Source organism: Peromyscus maniculatus, chromosome 23 (genome assembly GCF_049852395.1).
Source record: "Peromyscus maniculatus bairdii isolate BWxNUB_F1_BW_parent chromosome 23, HU_Pman_BW_mat_3.1, whole genome shotgun sequence".
Classification (NCBI taxonomy): Eukaryota; Metazoa; Chordata; class Mammalia; order Rodentia; family Cricetidae; genus Peromyscus; species Peromyscus maniculatus.
This window is the reverse complement of record NC_134874.1, coordinates 42,302,160-42,319,311: the sequence shown is the minus strand read 5'-3', so window position 1 is coordinate 42,319,311 and position 17,152 is coordinate 42,302,160. Positions and strand designations below refer to the sequence as shown.

Here is a 17,152-nt window from a genome sequence, read left to right as displayed (position 1 = left end):
TGTGTACGCAGAGGTCACAGTTTTCAGGAGTCAGTTCCCTTGTTCCACCATGTGTATCCCGGGGATGTAAGGCAGGTCGTCAGGTTTGGTTGCCAGTGCCTTTGACCATGAGGCCATCTCATCAGCTCCTTAGTATAGTTCTTTTGTTTCTGGTTTGTCTTTGGGCATTGGTTGCTGCTGTACCGAGTGCCCCAGGCCAGCTGGCCCGTGAGCTTGGAGAGGATTCTCCTGGATCTCCCTCTCAGATTATCCTAGGAGTGCTGAGGTTATACAAGTGCCACAGAGTAGAGCTTCACTTTTGTGGATTCCTCCGATCAGAACTCAGGCCACCAACTTCCGTGGCAGGTGCTTTCCCTGCCAAACCACCTTCTGGGGGCTTCTGAGACAAGGTCTAGGAAGCTTAAGTTGACCTTGAACTCACTGCAATCTTCTTGTCTTGGGCTTCTGAGTCCTGGGATTATAGAGGAGGGTCTGAATGCCGGGTCAAGCTGTAGCCTTTGAAATTGATTTACACAGGGACCCTTGTATAACACGAAATCTAATAGGTCTTTTAATAAAAAATCCCGGAGCCAGATATTGGGGTACATGCTGAAAGCAAATTTTATTAGGGTACACAATGTATCACCACACCCTTGAAATGTAAATTTTCCACATGTTCTAACTATAAGAAGTGACCTTGATCATGGAAAGGAAAGGCTGTCTGTATGGAGTTGGGAGGTTGTGGGGAGGCAGAGGATGGGGGTGGGACCCAAATGTGTGTTACTCACTTTGACACAGGCCCTTGAGGAAGGTTAACAAATGGCTGGGTGGGGGTGATACACATCTTTCATCCCAGCATGCTGGGGGCAGAGTCAGTATGAATTCAAGGCCAGTCTGGTCTAGGTAGTGTGTTTCAGGACAGCTGGGACTACACAGCGATCCTCTCAAGGAAAGGAAGAAAAGGAAGGAAGGAAGGAAGAAGGGAAAGATGTTAACAGAAGCAGGTGGAGGTGAGTGTCCCTCGTCTGAAGCCCCGACACACCACTCTTGACTCTTACCCCAGCTGGTCTCCCGCTGTCTCCCTCGAAGCCACATGGAGGCTTCTTGCAGGGCGGCCTCCTTAGGGCTGACAGGCCAGGCTTGCTCTTGCCCAGGGCATTTGTTCTAACTCAGCTGGTACCCACAGAACTGGCGGCTGGGACCCCACCAAAGGGATCCACTACCCTGAGCACACATGGGTCTTCCCTTCCCCGAGACATGGGCCAGGTCAGGCCCAACAGCGCTCGCCGCTTGCTCACCCACTTAGGGGAGAGATGAGTGTTCTGTTTGCTCTCGCCCATCTGTGTATGTATTTTAAACTCTACATTGAAATATTTTAGGATTTTTTTTAAAACACAAAAATAGCAAAAATTGGTACAGAGCCTTCCCATCTATTCTGCCTTCTTGTAATATTGACATGTTACATAACCAAGGCACAAGAAGTGACAGACACCAGGAATTTAATTTTGGCCACAGGACAATTGACAAAGCTACAGATGCAATTCAGAGCTGATGACTTCCTTCCTTCCTGTGTGTGTGTGTGTGTGTGTGTGTGTGTGTGTGTGTACACGCGCGCGCTTGCGTGTACCCTAATGTGAATGTCTATAGAGGCCAGAGGTCGAAGTCAGATATCATTTTAATTGATATCCACCCCCCCCTTTTTTTTTGTTTTTTTGAGACAAGGTCTTACTGTGTGGCCCTGGCTGTCCTGGAACTCTCTCTGTAGACCAGGCTGGCCTTGAACTCAGAGATCCGCCTGGCTCTGCCTCCCGAGTGCTGGGATTAAAGGCATGCACCACCACCGCCCGGCAATATCTACATTTTAAATACAGATTTTTTATTATCTAACATTTTAATTACGTATATGTCTGCATCTGCACATGGGTTTGTGCATGTGAGCGCAGGTGGCCTCAGAGTCCAGAAGAGTGTGTCATTTCTGCTAGACTGGAGTCCCAGGAGGGTGTGAGATGCCCAGCATGGGTGCCAGGAACCAAACTAGATCCCCTGGGGGAGCAGCCGTCACTCTCAGCCTGAGCCATCTCTCTACCTCCTCTCCGTCTCATTTTTTTGAGACACAGCCTGTCACTAAATCTTGAGCTCGCAGATTTGCCTAGACTGGTTGTCCAGCAAGCGCGGAGATCCTCCTGTCTCTAACCCCGCCCCTGGGAAAGGACGAACTCCTGCACTAGCTTTTATGTGGGTACTGGAGATCTGAACTCAGGTCCCCATGCTGTGCTCCAGGGACTCTCTGGGCTGAGCCATCTCCCTGCTCTTTTCCTTTTTCCTTTTGGGGACTGAACCCAGGGCTTGTAACGCTAGGCAAGTGCTCTGCCTCAGAGCCACACTCCAGTCCTCATTTTCACTTCTTTTTTCTTTTCTTTTTTTCTTTTTTCCTTTTTTTTTTTTTTTTTGAGACAGGCTTTCTCTGTGCAGTTTTGGTGCCTGTCCTGGATCTCGCTCTGTAGACCAGGCTGGCCTCGAACTCATAGAGATCCACCTGGCTCTGCCTCCCCAGTGCTGGTATCAAAGGTGTGCGCCACTACCGTCCAGCACTTCTTTTTTTGAGGAAGGGTCTCACTACGTTGCCCAGGCTAGTAGTCTTGTACCCATATGTAGCCCAGGCTGGCCTTCATTTTGTGATCCTCCTGTTTCAGCCTCCTGAGAAACGGAGAGAACAAACCTGTACCACCATGCCCCGGGCACCAGTTTTTACGTTTCCTTGGTGCAGCTATCTTAGTTAGGGTTTTTATTGCTGTGACGAAACATTGTGACTGAAAAGCAAGTTGAGGAGGACAGGGTTTATCTGGCTTACACTTCAGCATTGCTGTTCATCTCTGAAGGAAGTCAGGACAGAAACTCAAACAGGATAGGGTCCTGGAGGCAGGAACTGATGCAGAGGTCATGGAGGAGTGCTGCTTACTGGCTTGCTCCCCATGGCTTGCTCAGTTCACCTTCTTATAGAACCCAGGACCAGCAGCCCAGGAACGGCACCTCCCACCATGGGCTGGGTCCTCCCCCATTGATCACTAATTGAGAAAAATGCCTACAGCTGGATCTGATGGAGGCATTTCCTCAACGGAGGCTCCTTCCTGTCTGATGACTCTAGCTTGTGTCAAGTTGACACACAAAACCAGCCAGTAGAGCAGGCTGCTCCAGAATCCCATGCTTCCCTGAGTTCTCAAGTCTCCTTGAGTTCCCATAGTTCTTACAACAGTCTCTGCAACTAGACAAGCCCCAAAGCCCTACGGTAGAACGCCGGTATTTGACTGGTTTGTTTGTCTGACGTTCCCCACGGTTAGACTGAGGTTATACATTTTGGGCAAAATACCATAGATGTGATGTGATGTCAGCAAGTGATATGTGGGAACATGAAGTCCGTGTGTTTCACCAGGTGAACACAGTGCTGAAGTGTGCTGCCTAGATTCTCCGCTCAGAAGTTACTATCTTTCCTTTTGTAGTTAACAAATAACCCAGGGAGATATTGAAACTATGTAAATAATCTCTCCTGCCCATATTTTAGTGGTCTTAGAAGCTCTTCCTGTAATCACTACTGAAGTGCTTGTTTCCCTAATGTTTACTTTTTTAAAATTTTGTTTTGTTTTTCGAGATTTTTTTTTCCAGTGTAGTCCTGACTGTCCTGGAACTCACTATGTAGACCAGGCTGGCCTTGAAATCAGATCTACCTGCTTCTGTCTCCCGAGTGCTGGGATTAAAGGTGTGCACAGCCACCACCTGGCTAATGTTTACTTCTTGGTGGAAGTAGAGATTGAACCAGTTTCACCAGTAGCATGTGGTAGTCAAGGGCTCTACCACTGAGCCACACCCCAGCCCCTCACTGGGGGATTCTAGGCAGGGGCTCTACCACTGAGCCACACCCCAGCCCCTCACTGGGGAATTCTAGGCAGGGGCTCTACTATTGAACTACATGTGTATGAGTGTTTTGCCTGCATGTAAGTATGTGTACTATGTGTGTGACTGGTGCCTGTGGAGGTTGGAAGAAGATACTCAACCCACTGGAACTGGAATTGTGAGTGGTTGTGAGCCTCTATGTGGGTACTGGGAACCAAAAGCAGATCCTCTACAAGAGCAGCAGATGCTCTCAACCACTGAGCCCTCTCTCCAGCCTCCCCTTTTCTCTTTTTAAATTTTAGATTGTGTGTGTCTGTGTGCAAGTGGACAGATTATAAGAGGACACCCATGAGTTGGTGCTCTCCTTTTGTCATGGGCCCCGAAGACCGACTCAGGTCATGAGGTTTGAGTGGTTTTTTCCAGTTGTCTCTTGGGTTCACCTAGCCCTTTTTACCCTTTCTATTGAGGCAAAGTCTACATTGTCTAGGTTGGTCTTAAACTCGCTCTGCATCCCAGGCTGGCCTCTAACTTTTTGTTTTTCTTGGTTTTTTGAGACAGGGTTTCTCTGTGTAGCTTTGCACCTTTCCTGGAACTCACTCTGTAGCCCAAGCTGGCCTCGAACTCACAGAGATCCGCCTGCCTCTGCCTCCCAGTGCTGGGATTAAAGGCGTGTGCCACCACCGCCCCGGCTGGCCTCTAACTTTTAATCCACCTGCGTCCGTGTCCCCAGTGAGTCTAAGGCTTGCTCTGCTAGGCCTGCCTTCTTTGCATCACCATGAAATTGTGTGTTACCTTTCATTCTTCTGCAGTACTGGGGGTGGAAACAAGGTTCTTGCTCACGTTAAGCAAACATGACGAGGTTGCATCCCCAGCCTGAGTTATTTGTGCTCCAGTAACCTGTTATTTTTGTTGCTGTTGCTGTTCCAGCCTTGGCCACCAGGGGGAGCTTAGTTTCTCTACCAATCCCAAATCTGGATTCTTTTTTTTGACAAGGTTCTACAAAGCTGGTCTTGAACTCCTGATCCTCCAGCCTCCATCTCCAAGTGCTAGGATTACAGGGATTTTACAATGCTACTAGTTCAAACAGTTTTCTTTTCCTTTTTAAAAACATTAAATTGCATTTATTTGTGTGTTAGGGGAACATGCCCATGCCAGTGTGTGAGGGGGTAGGTCATAGGATAGCTTGGCGGAGCTGGTCTTTCCCTTCTATCACGTGTGTCCAGGGACTGAACTCAGGTTGTCAGTTTTGGTGACAGGTGCCTTTACTCCTGAGACATCTTGCCAGCCTTTTCCTTTTGACTTTTGTGTGTGTGTGTCATCGTGTGTGGGCACACGTTCCTGCACACGTGGAGGTCAGCAGACTCCCCTGTGGAGCTGGGGATTGAACTCAGGCCACTGGGCTTGCTTGGCCAGTGCTTTTCCCCCGCTGAGCCATCTCCCTGGCTCTGACATGCTGAGAAGCCCATTTGTGAGTGAAGGCCTTTAATCCCAGCACTTGGAGGCAGAGGCAGAGGCAACAGATCTCTGAGTTCAAGACCGGCCTGGTCTACAGAGAGTTCCAGGACAGCCAGTGCTACACACAGAGAAACCCTGTCTCAAAAAACAAAAACCAAACTAAAGAGAAGCCCATTTGTTTACATGTGGCTGACTCAGGGCTTCCTTTCGATTTTCAGAAGGAGGTGGGGGGCATGGCATGGAGAGGAAGTGGGTTCCTGTCCTCATTTTCTCACCTCCACCCCAGGAGGCATCTCTTCCAACTCAGCATTTTCCCTCCAAGAGGAGGCAGCTGGTGAGATGGCTCAGTGGAGGCAAGTGCTTGTGGATAAACTCCACGGTGCAGAGAAGAGGCTCAGGAAAGTGCTCCGCCTTGACGGAGGTGGATCCGCGGTGTGCGCGGTGTGTGCGCCTGCCTATACTCACCCAATGGCCCACCCTAACTTCAGATCAATAAAGCAGCTAAACATCACCACTGACCGACCAACTAATCACTCCGGGACTCACCTCCTGGAATCCAAGCCCAGCCTTTCTGTTTGGAGCACTGGGAAACACGCCCACACTATGAGCAATTCGTCTACAATGGCCTCAGTGTGCAGCTGGAGCCCCAGAAACAGCTGAACAGGAAGGTCCACGAAGCCTAAAATACTTGCTGTGCATGCTTATGCAAAGATGCTGAGCTGCAGGGAGTGACTCAGAAGTAACACCCCTGCCTTAAATAAGTGAGGGGCTGGGATGTGACTCAGTGGTAGAGCCCCTGCCTTAAATAAGTTAGTGAGGGGCTGGGGTGTGGCTCAGTGGTAGAGCACCTGCCCAGAATCCCCCAGTGAGGGGCTGGGGTGTGACTCAGTGGTAGAGCACCTGCCTAGAATCCCTCAGTGAGGGGCTGGGGTGTGGCTCAGTGGTAGAGCACCTGCCCAGAATCCCCCAGTGAGGGGCTGGGGTGTGACTCAGTGGTAGAGCACCTGCCTAGAATCCCCCAGTGAGGGGCTGGGGTGTGGCTCAGTGGTAGAGCCCCTGCCTAGAATCCCCCACTGAGGGGCTGGGGTGTGGCTCAGTGGTAGAGCCCCTGCCTAGAATCCCCCAGTGAGGGGCTGGGGTGTGGCTCAGTGGTAGAGCCCCTGCCTAGAATCCCCCACTGAGGGGCTGGGGGTGTTACTCAGTGGTAGAGCACCTGCCTAGAATCCCCAGTGAGGAGCTGGAGTATGGCTCAGTGGTAGAGCACCTGCCTAGAATCCCCCAGTGAGGGGCTGGGGGTGTGGCTCAGTGGTAGAGCCCCTGCCTGGAATCTTACATTGAGGAGCTGGGAGGCATGGCTCAGGGGTAAAACACATTTGTAAAGTTTTGAGTTCTATACTCAGTAACGCACAATAAATAAAGAAAATAAAATGCCTAGTGCTTGGGCCAACAAGATGGCTCAGCAGGTCAAGGTGCTTGCTGCCAACCCTGCCATCCTGAGTTCAATCCTCAGGATGCTTACAGTGGAAAGAGAGAGTTGACTCCTTCAGGCCAACTTCCACATGTACACTGTAGCCCATGCCCTTTCAGATAAAGGAATGTAGTAATTAAAATAAAAAAGTGAGTAATCATTTTTAAAAAATGCTTGGTGCTCATGAGTTAGGTGGGTCTGACTGGGCCTCTCTCATGAACTGCTAACACGTGTCCATGTGATGCTGATGCTGTTTCTGTCGTCATGGGAGAGATGGGTGGGTGGAACAGCAGAGAGCACTGGTCAGTTCCCAAGTGAGTAATGGAGCTCGAGGCAGCAAGGGCAGAGGGGAGGACAGACCTGCGGCTTCAGGCTGTAGTGACTGGGCCAGGCACTCTGAGGCCAACCTTTGCTGTGGGACGGTCCTTATGCACACTGTGAATACGTGTGGCTCTCACTGGTTGATAATAAAGCTGTTTGGGCCTATGGCAAGGCAGGATAAGGTCATGCGGAGCAATCAAACTGAGGACTTGGAGGAAGAGGGGCAGAACTGGGAGGAGCTGTCAAAGGAACAAAGATGCCAGATGATGGGTAAGCCATGGACTACGTGGCAATAAACAGATTAATAGAAAAGGGTTCATTTAAACGTAAGAGCTAGTTAGTAATAAGCCTGAGCCATCAGCCAAGCTTTTATAATTAATATAAGCTTCTGTGTATTTATTTGAGACAAGAGAAATCTGCCTCTGTTTACAAACCTTCACTCACCCGGATGCCCAGCCCCACTCAGGGCCATGCTGGGGTGCCCTGCTAATCCTTGTGATGAGCCAGTCTTGTTGGGTACTCCAACCACCTCGTGTCAGAATGCACATCACAGGCAGTGGTGACTACCAGAGGGGCCCATGGAGCCCATGCCAGTGTCCCTCAGGCTGACATATGGAGACAGGAGCTGTTTGTAACAATGTAATCAGTCAAATCACACAGATGGCCACACAAAATAACTATAATAAATAATTTAATTCCACAAACGGCAAAGCAGAAATGTTAAAATTTTTTGGAAAATGTCCCCTCCCCCATCGTCTTAACAAAAATATTGGCTGTTGATAAACATTCACTTCAAAAATATTTTAGGCACTTGGTGGAAAAGACATGGGGGGATGACTATGTTACTGACTGCTATAAGCGAGTGGTAAGGATGAGGTCTGGTTTCCTAGTCTATCCTTTATCCGTAGGCATCACTAATACTGAGAAACAGAAATGCCAGGACAGTGCACCCACACCGCAAGTTCCAGTGTTATTTGAAATTGGGAGAAGCAGGGTGGTAGTAGCCCACGCCTTTAATCCCAGCACTCAGGAGGCAGAGGCAGGCGGATCTCTGTGAGTTCAAGGCTAGCCTGGTCTACAGAGCGAGCTCCAGGACACCTAGGGTTACATAGAGAAACTGTTGAAAAACAAAACAAAACAAAAAAATCATGAGAAACTTCATCGGTGAGTCAAGACTGGGTGTTCTCTTCAGCCTAGATGAGGAGACAGAGCCCAAAGGAAGTGGATGGTTGTTTTTACAATCTCTTTGGCTTTCCTGCAACATGAAGAGCGTTCTTGGTGAGCACAGAAGCAGGCCAGGACTCCTTGGGGCTTGGGAGGAAACCTTAAAAAACATTCCATTCAGGCAGCTAGTGGGAGCTGGTAAAGGCGGGGCATTTAATTTTAGCCTTTTGAGGGCTCTGTACAGTAGGCATGTCACAAAATCCCAGAACCTGCTTCGGAAAGACAGAGGCTGCTGCCCAAAGCACCCTCTGGTGGCTGGTGGGGTCCCAAGGATGCCTGGACTGTGGACGCGGCTGCCTTAAGTGCAAGGTCTCCAGGCCACCCGTGCTGCCCTTCAGAGAGCTGGGCCCTTCCGCGGCTGCTGACAGGGTCACCGAGCAGCAGCCATGGCCTGCATGTGCTGCAGCAGCTGCTCGCAGTAGGCAGATGAGCGGTGCTTGTGGACGACGGCCTCAGTCTCCCGAACCAGCACATCTGGGAACAGGACGCTGCCCTCCTTGAGGACTTCTACAAGAGAACACAGAACCCTGGATCCTGCAGCAGTGGGTTGGGAGCTCACCTCACACTGCACAGAGCTGGCAGCTTTCTCAGAGCTGGTGGGTAGATTCCCCGGGGCTGAAAACCACCCTCCTGAAGCCTAGGGCACAATGTTCAGAGGGTGAAGGCTGAGGTCTCATGCCCCGGGAAGTAGCAGCGTAGGGGCTATTTGGAAGCATCACAGTCTACAGTGTCTGCTCCCCCCCCCCCCCCCGTGTGTGTGTGTGTGTGTGTGTGTGTGTGTGTGTGTGTGTGTGTGTGTGTATGCATGTGGAACTCTAGGGCAAGCATTGTGAGTCAGTTCTCTCCTTTTACCACATGGGTCTGGGAACTGAACTAAGGTCCCCAGGCTTTACCAAGTGCCTTTATCTGCTGAGCCCTCTCGCTGGCCTTGCAGTGTGTTTTGATTATGTATTGGGAACAAATGGCCCATCTCTTCAGCAGGTACTTCAGACAATGAAGCTCGGGCAGGCTGCAGTGTGGACAGTCTTCCCTCATCCCTGCAATGACTAGTCCCATTCTCCTTCCTTCTAAAACAGCAGTGTCCACAAAGTGTCCGGTACCATACTAAGGCCTTTGCAAAAGTATTTTTCTTATTATTATTATTATTATTTTTTGGTGGTTAGAGAGAGATAGCTGTGGGTGCTGGGAACCGAACTCTTATATTTTTGGTTCTAGCCTTTAATGGCTGAGCCATCTCTCCAGCCCTATTATTTTTATTCTTTTTTTTTGGTCTGTGTGCGTATGTATGTAGCATATATATGTGTGTGCATGTGCATGTATATGAGGCCAATGCTCTACTATTCTCCACCTCATTTTATTTTATTTTTATTTTTTAGACTGTAAAGGTGCCTGCTGCCTAGTATGACATCCTTAGTTCCACCCCTGGAACCCACATGCTGAAGGGAGAGAACAACCCAGTACAAGCTGTCCTTTCATCTCCATGCACATGATGCTCTGGCACATGTGCCCTCCCCACCACACAAAATAAATACAAGTACACTGGCTGCTCTTCCAGAGGACCTGGATTTGAATCTCAGTATCTCATGGCAGCTCACAAGTACCTGTAACTCAGACTCAAGGGGATCCAATGCCCTCTTCTGGCCTCCATGGGTACTGCACGCATGTGACACAGACACACAGACAGGCAAACACTCATACACACATACTAGGTCTCAACTAATATCTGCTTCAGTAACTTAGGGTACCAGAACCCAGAGGCAGCTGTATCCCATGGGCCCTGGAGAGCTCACCTAGGACCGTGTCCTGGATGGCACTTTCAGGGTCATCCAGATGGACCAGCAACTCCCTGTACAAGAACTGAACGCTGCTCTGATAGGCAGATTTCCCGTCGGAGCTCTGCACACACTTCAGCCAGGTGAGCAAGGCAGAAGCAGCTGCCATCCTCACGTCGTTGGAGACATCATCTAGGCGCTTCAAGAGCTCTGTGAGAAGGGGAAAGGTGAGAGGGGCCAGGCATGCAGACTTATGGCAGGGCTTTTAACCTGCCAATGTGGATGGCCTTTGCTCTGGGGGCCTGAGAACCCACCCCTCAAAGGAAGACTCTCCAGCAGTGAGCATCTTCAGCAGATGGCGCCTCACTTCCCTGAAGCTGTTCAGTCTCCACTGTCCTGAGACCACCAAGACGACCTAGATGCACACCAGACACTGGCAGCTGCCACGGGGCTGAGCCTTCCTCACAACTGCTGCAGGCTGAAGAGCCTGAGGCCAGCAGTAACGTGACAATTGTGCCAGCCTTGGTTTGCCTCTGGTCAATTCCTTGACCAGGCTGTGTGCTGTCAAAAACAGATCTAGCCTTCCTGACAGGCAGAAACTTTTAAAGTAGTGAGAGGGCAAGAGTTTCATTAAACTTAGGCTTTCCCCAGGACCTGGAAAACAACACAAAACAAACCTCTCCGGAGACAGATGTGAGCACACAGCTGCAATACCAGCACTTGGTAAACTGAGGCAGGAGGACTGCTATAAGTCTGAGGTCCAGTTAGGCTAGATGGAGTTCTAAATCATTCTGGGCTAAACGTATCTCAACCAAAGGAGGTGAAAAGCAATTTCTGGAACCTCCTGCTACAGCATAGCATGAACCTTCTGGAGAATGGGCACGTGGGATAGCAGCTGAGTGTTGGCCAGGGCAGGCACGAGCAGGCTAGCCCTGGCTCACTGAAGGCATGCAAAGATTTCTACGCACAGAGTACAAGGCCTCCTTCGAGGAACATTAGGACAGAGATCTGCTGGAATGACTCATGGGCATGGGAGATACCCAGGACCTCCCAGCGTCCTAAGATCTGGCTACAAGATGCTTAGAAGCCCAGTAGGCTGGCCCAGACCTTGCTATGTAGATCAGGCTGGCCTCGAACTCAGATCTGCTTGCTTCTGCCTCCTAAGTGCTAGAATTAAAGCTGTGCGTCACCATGCTTAGCCTAGGACTTTTTGTTTTGCTTCCTTGAGATGGGGGCTCATGTAGCTAAGGTTGGCCTCAAACTCTTGATCCTCTCGCCTTCGCCTCCAAAGTGCTAGGATTACAGCTGTGTGCCATCACACCTGGCTTTGTTTGTTTTGAGGCAGGGTCTCACTGGGTAGACCTCGGCTGGCTTGGAATTTTCTATGTGGCTCAGGCTGGCCTAAGATTTGCAACAATCCTCCTGCCCTTGCCTCTCCAGTGCTGGCATTAGAGGGGCTGCAGGAATGGACAGGTCTCAGCCTGCTTCTAGAGGATGTTATTATTTTAGCTCCTTGGCAATGTTAAACCACTTTAAATACAAACCTCTCTAGTGTCACCTATCCCGAAGACCATCCATCATCATTACAACGTCCTCGTTTCAATTTTTGGGGAGCTAACCTTGAGAATCAGTGACCCCTGCACCCGTTTCCTCCGTGCCCCCTCACACCTGCTGCTCTGCCTGGTGACTGCCCCCTCACACTCACTGTTCTTCTCGGGGTGTATCTGTTCCCGTGTGCCCAGTGCTCTGCTCAGTACTGCCCCTGGCCAGCCTCCTAATGGGTGCCCCAGACCTCTTCCCCCTTTCTACTGTCTGGGATCTTGTTGGCTCTGACATCGTCATTATCTCTGTCTATAATTTGCTTGCTGCTCAGGCTGGTTCTAGACAGGTGGTAGGGCTGTCCCAATCATGTCCCACCGCCCGGTTCCATGCAGACTGCTTTCTCTAGCACATGGAAGGCAGAGCCTTATCCCACACCTTTTTTTTTTTTTTGACTGGGGACTTGGACAGAGTTCCTGTTCTGAGGAGACTCTCCAACCTTATGGGCGACAACCCCAGTGGTTCTGGAAACAGGATCTGTACCCATCTCCAATAACGCCCATAGTGGTTCTCCTTGCTTCTGGTGCTGGCTGCTTAGTCAGGGCTGGCTCATTTGTCACTGTGGTATACAGACACCCAGCACCAACCCAATCAGAAGTCAAAGAAGTATTTTCTATGTCTGACTACGAAAGAAGTTACTGAGTAACTCTGTGTACCCCCATGCCCCAGTGTCTTACCAGGATAGACCCTGAGGAATTTCTCTGGCTCCATGGTATCTCCTGAGTTCTTGAGGAACGCGCTAATGATGCGGCAGGAGACCAGGCGTGTGGTCTGGGAGTCATCCTCTAGAGTGGCCAGCACCTGTGGCATCAAGGTCTCCTGCGCCTCTTGCACCTGAAAGCCACCAATGGGTGAGAGGACATGTGGGCCTGTCCATGCTGTCAGAACTCGTCAGTGCTCTTTACCAGGCACTCCTGGCTACAACACACCTCAGCCAGCAGTGGTATTTCGAGACAGGGTATTTTTTCTGTGTAGCCATGGCTGTCCTGGAACTCACTCTGTAGACCAAGCTGGCCTTAACTCACAGAAATCCACCTGCCTCTGCTTTCCAAGTGCTGAGATTAAAGGGGTGCATCATCTCTGCCAAGCTCTTACTTTTTTCAGTAAAAGTTTGTTTACTTTGTGTATGTATGGAGACATACATGCTCTATAATACACATATAGAGGACATGTCAAGAGAACAACTTACAAGAGTCAGTTTTCTCCTTTCATAACATGGGTCCAGGGGATCAAACTCAGGCTGTCAGGCTTGCTGGCAAATGCCTTTACCTGCGGAGTCACCTTGCTGGCCCTTGAATTATTTATTATTGGCTGAGAGTCCTGGGGGATAGGTCAGGCCATGCAAGATAAGCAGACCACATCAAGTACAGACAATTCAGCTCATCTGTAATCTCAGCACTTCAAGGGAAGGCTCAGCTACACAGTGAGTTCTAGAACAGCCTGGCCTACAGAAAACCATCTCTAGGGGGAAACCAACCAACCACCCACCCACCCACCCACCCACCCACCCGCCAACCAAAAACCCAAGAGGGGCTGAAGAGATGACTCAGACAGCAAAGTGCTTACAAGGATCTAAGTTCAATCCCAGCACACATGTAAAGGCCTGATGTGGTGATACACATCTGTATTTCTAGTGCTATGGAAGGTCCTTGTGGTCTGGTGGTTAGCGAGCCTCGCTGACCTGCTAGGCCAGTGCCAGGCCAGTAAGAGACCCTGCCTCAAAAAACAAAGTGGGCAGCATGTGAGGCATGACTTCTGACGTTGTCTTAGTTAGGCTTACTATTGCTGTGATGAAACGTCATAACCATAACAACTTGGGAAGGAAAGGGTTTATCTGGCTTATCCTGAATCACCATCCATTGAGGGAAGCCGAGACAGAGGGAAGCTGGAGGCAGGAGCTAATCCATGGGGGCCATGGAGGAGTACTGCTTCCTGGCTTGCTCAGTCTGCTTTCATCCTAGCAGAAGCCAGGACTAGCAGTCAGGGTGCTCCCATCTACAGTGGGCTGGCCTCCCACATCAATCACAGATTAAGAAAATGCTCTAGAGGCTTGCCTGCGTACAGCTGGATCTTATGAAAGTATTTTCTCAATTGTGGTTTCTTCTTCTTGAGAACCTTAGCTGTGTCAAGTTGACATAAAACTAGCCAGGGTAGATATTCAGAAGTTGACTTCTTGCATGAACACACAGACAGACAGACAGACACACAGAGACAGACAGACACACAGCTAAAACAAGAGAACCCTTTGCCCTACTAAAGTAAAATGTGAAGTGTGGCAGTTCTTGAAGAGGGGTGGAGAGAAGAGGCAGGAGATGATGGGAGCTGCAGGTGTGACAGGGAATTCTGTTTTCAAAGTAGGAAAAACTGGGCAAAGTGCAGCAGCTGTCACTGGAAGCTGAGGCAAAAGACTCATAGTTCAAATATGCCTGGGCTACAGAGGAAGTTCAAAACTAGCTGAGGGATCTTACTGAGACTGTGTCTCAAAATTAAAAAGTAAAAGCAGGGTCAGGAGCATAAATTAGCCACAGGGCACTTGATTAAAATCCCCCAGTGAGGTGCTGAGGTGTGGCCCAGTGGTAGAGCACCTGCCTAGAATCCCCCAGTGAGGGGCTGGGGTGTGGCTCAGTGGTAGAGCACCTGACTAGAATCCCCAGTGAGGGGCTGAGGTCTGGCTCAGTGGTAGAGCACCTGCCTAGCATGTAATGGGGGATAGGCCTGAGAGGAAAAACACATTTAGATGCATACAGAAGGTTTTATAGGACAAGAGAATGGGGGAGGCATGAGTCATTGAAAGGAGGCTGAAAGGGTCCGTAAGCAGCTTGAGTAGGGCTCCTGTGGGGTCCACTGGGGAGGTCCATGTCAGAAGGGACGGATCACAGGACAAAGTGAGGGTTCTGCCTGCAGTAATTGTTCCTTCGCTGATCCAGGATCAGAAATACTCCATTCTCTATGAACAAGTGTTCATAGCCCAGATCTTGATTCTGAATCCTAGATCGTCTTAACCACTTCTGTTTTAATGTGATCAGCTGAATTCCTCAGCCCTACCTCCCCATATGGAGTGCAGCAGCATGTGAAAGTTAGGTAACAACCTCCTGCTGTCAGCAGGGGGCGCTCGGACACTGTGAGTGGCTGGCAGAGGCCTGTCATAGCTTTGGGATTGCAAATGCACCTTTCCTGGGCAGGAGCAAAAGCACCAGTTCTCTACAGTCACTTCACTAGCCATACCAACAGCAGTGCAGATCTGGCCTCCACCCCCAGCTAGTTGTCTGTGTGCTGCAGACACTGACAGGGACACCCCCATCCCAAGCTTGTAATTTTGTGAAGGTCATTTGATAGAAACTGACTTAGGAGACCACTGAACCAATACTGGGTGGAGAACTTGCTCTGGCAGCAATCTCTAATAATACACGCTACATAATGTGTCCAGCTGTAGCAGACATAGTGCATATGTGTGTACATGTGCTTACAGAGGCCAGGAATCAACGCCAGAATTTCCCATTATCATTCTCACACACACACACACACACACACACACACACCGAGGTACTCAGGATGGCACATCATCTCCTCAGCCCTGACACTACAGCTGCCTAGGTATTAACTATGTAAATTATGTAACAGTGCCTGGCACACGGGGGCCCAGCTCCCACTGCATCAGACGCTGTGCTGAGGCTTTACTTGGCAAGTCCCATTCACTCTTCACCTTAGCCATAAGGGTCAAAGGAGCATTTAGACAGATAACCAGAGCACAGAGAAGTTAAGTGCTGGGTCAAGATTCAAACCCAGGTTGTGATCCTGAGATCTGTTGCTAACCACCCCATTAGCACTGTCCAACACAACAGCCACAAGCCACGTGCGAGGAGCCCTGGGCCGTGGCCAATCAGAATCACACCACAATTCACTGACGCTGTAAAGTATACTGGATTTTGAAGACCCAGTAGAAAACAAGCAAGAGGAAATGTCTCAAGATCTATGTTTCGGGTACTAATACATACATATTAGGAAAAAAACTTAAAGAATATTTGACATGGAAATACCCATCTTTATTGTGGACAGGACCAATCCCTGGTCTTGTGGTCCTGGCGATCTAAAATGGAGAAAGTGAGCTGGGCAGCAGTGTGCACTCCTTCACTGCCTTCTGTTTTCTGGTTGTCTGAGACAGGGTCTCACTAGATAATCCTGGCTGCACACAGTCAGCCTACACAAAGAAGGAACTGCCTACATAGTCTAGGCTGGCTTCCAACTCAGAGCTGCTTGCCTCCATCTCCCGATTAAAGGCACTTGACGGCATGCACTGCCTGCTTCTCGGCTGTGGACGTGCCGAGCTGCTTCAAGCTCCTGTTGCCTTGGCTTCCCCACCATGATGGACTGCAACCTTACCTGCTAGCCAGAAGAAAGCCCTTCTTTCTCCTTTGATTAGCCTCTGTCGGGGTATTTTATCACAGCCTCAGGACAAGAAAATAAGAGTTTGTAAACCTAAGTCGGGGACCAGACCCCAGCTCCTTCAAGGAGACCTAGCTGCTCCGAACTGACCTCCAGGTCTCAGCCCCTTAGCATTTCCCCTGCTGCTACTTGACACAGCTCCGCAAGGTCTTGTGGGAACCTACACGGTCAGGCAACTGGGTTGGTCACAAAGTTGTTACCTGCTTGGCCAACAGGATGTCACTGCTGGTGAGTGCCCACAGACAGGATATGGCAGCCGTCCGGATGGCTGCAGCTGTCCTTCCTGCATGCCACTGCAGGTTGGGGGCTAGGATGTCATTCACTACCATCTCCAAGTAGCCATGGAACTGTCTGGAACAAGAAGGCAAGTGAGGAAGGACACGTTGCAGTTTGGGAACGGAACTAGACTGATGCTTAGGGAGGCCAGGTTAGAGGCACACGAGGAGACCCAAGGCTAAAGAGCACCAACTCAGGGGGAAGGTCCCAGCACCAGCTGGGAGCCTCTTCTGGAGGCTGATCTGTGAGCCCAGCAAGGAAGGGGAGCAGGTGAACCAGGAAAGCTAACTAGGATGGCCTGGCTTGCACATATTCAACCAAGGTTGTCCTAGTTAGGGTTTCTATTGCTGCGAAGCGACACCATGACCACGGCAACTCTTAGAAAGGAGACCATTTACCCGAGGTGTCAGCTTCTAGTTACAGAGGTCAGTGCATTGTCATCACCGCAGGGAACACGGTAACGTGCAGGCAGACGTGGTGCTGGCTACATTTTGATCAGAAGGCAACAGGAAGTAGACCGTGATACTGGGCAAAGCTTATGCAAAAGAGACCTCAAAGCCTGCCCCCCAGTGACACACTTCTTCAACAAGGTCACACCTTGTTGTCACCTTGTCAGTCAGGCCCTCTCTAACAGACTGCTCAGGGTGGCTTCAGAGAGCAGACAGAAGGAGTTCTTTCCTCACAACTGCTTTCTAACCCACTTTCTTTTCTAATTTATAAAGACAGG

General features: G+C 50.0%; 1 protein-coding gene across 1 annotated transcript in view; it reads right to left on the bottom strand.

Annotated features, from left to right (window-relative positions):
* Positions 1 to 7,785: 7,785 nt before the first annotated feature.
* Positions 7,786 to 17,152, bottom strand: part of Dnaaf5 (dynein axonemal assembly factor 5) — a 37,669-nt gene continuing 28,302 nt past the window's right edge. The window contains exons 10-13 of the mRNA XM_042268219.2: positions 16,350 to 16,500; positions 12,384 to 12,540; positions 10,126 to 10,317; positions 7,786 to 8,842 (exon numbers count right to left, since the gene is read on the bottom strand). Coding sequence (XP_042124153.1) covers positions 8,706 to 8,842; positions 10,126 to 10,317; positions 12,384 to 12,540; positions 16,350 to 16,500 — 637 coding nt within the window. The 3' untranslated portion in view covers positions 7,786 to 8,705. The remainder of the gene's footprint in view (positions 8,843 to 10,125; positions 10,318 to 12,383; positions 12,541 to 16,349; positions 16,501 to 17,152) is intronic.